The sequence below is a fragment of the Pteropus vampyrus genome, unplaced genomic scaffold (assembly GCF_000151845.1).
Source record: "Pteropus vampyrus isolate Shadow unplaced genomic scaffold, Pvam_2.0 Scaffold94, whole genome shotgun sequence".
Taxonomy (NCBI): Eukaryota; Metazoa; Chordata; class Mammalia; order Chiroptera; family Pteropodidae; genus Pteropus; species Pteropus vampyrus.
This window is the reverse complement of record NW_011888875.1, coordinates 1,624,335-1,626,753: the sequence shown is the minus strand read 5'-3', so window position 1 is coordinate 1,626,753 and position 2,419 is coordinate 1,624,335. Positions and strand designations below refer to the sequence as shown.

The window sequence follows — 2,419 nt, the reverse complement described above, 5'->3', positions numbered from 1 at the left end:
TTCTGTGCCAGGGTCAATCTTTTTAATCTTGAACTTGATGAAGTGTAAGCAGAAGTAAGTATCATTGGATGACACCGAGTCTGTCTGTGAAACATGATGAAAGGAACCAAAACTCAGCCTGGGTGAGGCCAGTTTCCTGGGGCCTGTGAGCTTCATTCAGCTGGTACCTCCGAGCCTCCCCCATGGTTCCTGTGGCTGCCGACGGGTAGGGTACACACTCTCCATATTTATTACTCATCCTGGTTTAGAACAGCACCTGATGGCCCTCTGACCCAGACCCCAAAGGCAGAAGATGGCAGGGCCTTGTGTAGCTGGCCATGAGTTGCCTCAGGTGTTGAGGGGACTGGGACACACCCTCTGCCTGAAGTGACCTTGACCTTGTGTACTTCTCTTGGCCTGGCTGTGGACCAGCCCTGAGTGGTGTGTGTGGTGCCAGGCCTTTTGCCACTTGTCTAAATCTCCATCAATGTTTTCATTAAAACAAGGCCTTCTCGACTGTGTTCATTATCACTGGTTAATGACAAGAAAGGAGTTAAGCCCTACATGGGGTCCTGGTAAAACCTGCTCTCCAGATCTCCACCCGCAGGCGGGGTTAGAGCCACATGGAGAAAGGCCTGCCTTAGGCGCCTTGAACCTGGCCACCACCTGGCCCGGCGCCTTGAACGTGGCCACCGCTCGGCCCAGCGCCTTGAACCCGGCCGCCGCCTGGCCCAGCTTGCAGCCTTGTGTGAGCAGAAGCTCCAGCAGCCAGTTTTCCTCTCTGACCTCTGCTTCAGAGGAATTGGTTTAGTAAACTTTAACTCCTTATTAAATAGTTTCAATTAAGGAATCAGAGCATTATTTGAAGTTTTTCTTCCAGGAATTTGGATATTTGAAAAAAAATTTTGGCTTCACTCGTATTAATGGTACTTTAAAGGGGGGAAGAAATTAGTTATATTTCATTTCATTGAACCAGGGTTTTAAAATGTAGCTCAGGAACCAAAAGCATAGATTTTCCTCACACTAAAGCCACAAAATTCCCCACACATGGCCTCAATAAAGCCAGCATGCCAGGCCAGGGCTGAGTGCTTTTTTCAAGCTGAGGAAATTAAACCTGTAGTTCAATCACAGGGCAGCAAAAATATTATTTAATAGCTTTTAACATGTCAGGTCCTTAGAACTTTTTTTCTCTTGAATGATCCTGAAACATGATTATCTCAGCAGTTTGGACTGGGATTTCCTCACTCTCCTGGGAAAAGGCTTCATATGACTACCCTTGGGAAGCATGGAGTTAGGATATGGTAGAAATTCATCGGTTACTTGATTAATTATTAAAAAATCCCTCAAATTGCTTGTATTTCAATTGGAATAGCATTTCCATGTCTCAAAAGTAGATTGAGGTTTTCTGTGGCTCTGCTGATCTAAACACAAAGTCATTACTGTAGCATCCTATGACAGGTTAGCTATGGAATGAGGAAGAAACACTTAGACTTTCAAAAAATTCTGGGACACTTTTTAAAAACGAATTATTTGAAAGTTATTTCTCCAGAGCATCAGTATTCAGAAATTACTTCCACCTTCTTGAGCTTCGTTTTGGGCACAGATTTCTTTTCTTGGCTGCTGCATGTAGTTAACAAGCTGTAATGCTAAACGCAGGGCAGGGTCTTTCCTGATGCTTCTTTGATCGTGGCCATTGCCAGAGTTTCTTTATGCTCAGGGAGAAGTTTCACATCCCGCTGGTCTTAGCACATTGGTTTTTGTTTATTGTCCATTCCTTGAGTGTTATCTGAGCCTGTCGTTTCCATGAGACGTTATTACTGAGTCTGTTTCTCACCACCACACCTTCATCTCTCCTCTCTCAGTGCTAGAAAACAAACGGTAAAAAAGAAAACTCTCCTTAGAGGTGAAGATTAAAGTTATGGTAATGGTTTTCCTTTTAACAAATATTTTTCCTGAGTGGCTTTTTGGTTTATGTTTCATTTGGCATTATTTCAATTAATTTATAAGTGATTCCAGTCTCGTACAGTACTGCGATTTACACATTGTATACAGACTCCTGTAATAAAACGATACATCGGAAAGATTTGTGCAGTAGGAGTTTGAGGAAGCCTCAAGATTTTTTATTATTTCCCATCTGTGTAAACTCTCACATTCACAAATTTGCAAACTAATTTGCTTACTGCTCATGCGGATAAAGTAAATTAGGATCCATGGGAAATGTTAATCCATTGAAGTGTATAGTATATTCTTTCACAAGAAGTTTTTTCCTCCTTTTCAGATTTTATAATTTTTAGTCTTAAATTTTTAAAGGCGTATAATGAAAGTTGTAAACCTACACAAAAGTAGTGAAAATAGCACAGTGAATTGCTTATCTTCCAAATTCAACATGATTTTGCTGCCCCCTTGCTTCACGTACCCCGTCTTTTGTTATGGTTGTGCT

The 2,419-nt window shown here is 42.0% G+C and overlaps 1 protein-coding gene across 1 annotated transcript in view; it reads left to right on the top strand.

The window, feature by feature from the left end:
* LOC105294779 (triple functional domain protein-like) overlaps positions 1–2,419 on the top strand; it is a 236,917-nt gene that overhangs the window by 189,264 nt on the left and 45,234 nt on the right. The window contains exon 15 of the mRNA XM_023532946.1: positions 587–727. Within this exon, the coding sequence (XP_023388714.1) occupies positions 587–727 (141 nt within the window). The remainder of the gene's footprint in view (positions 1–586; positions 728–2,419) is intronic.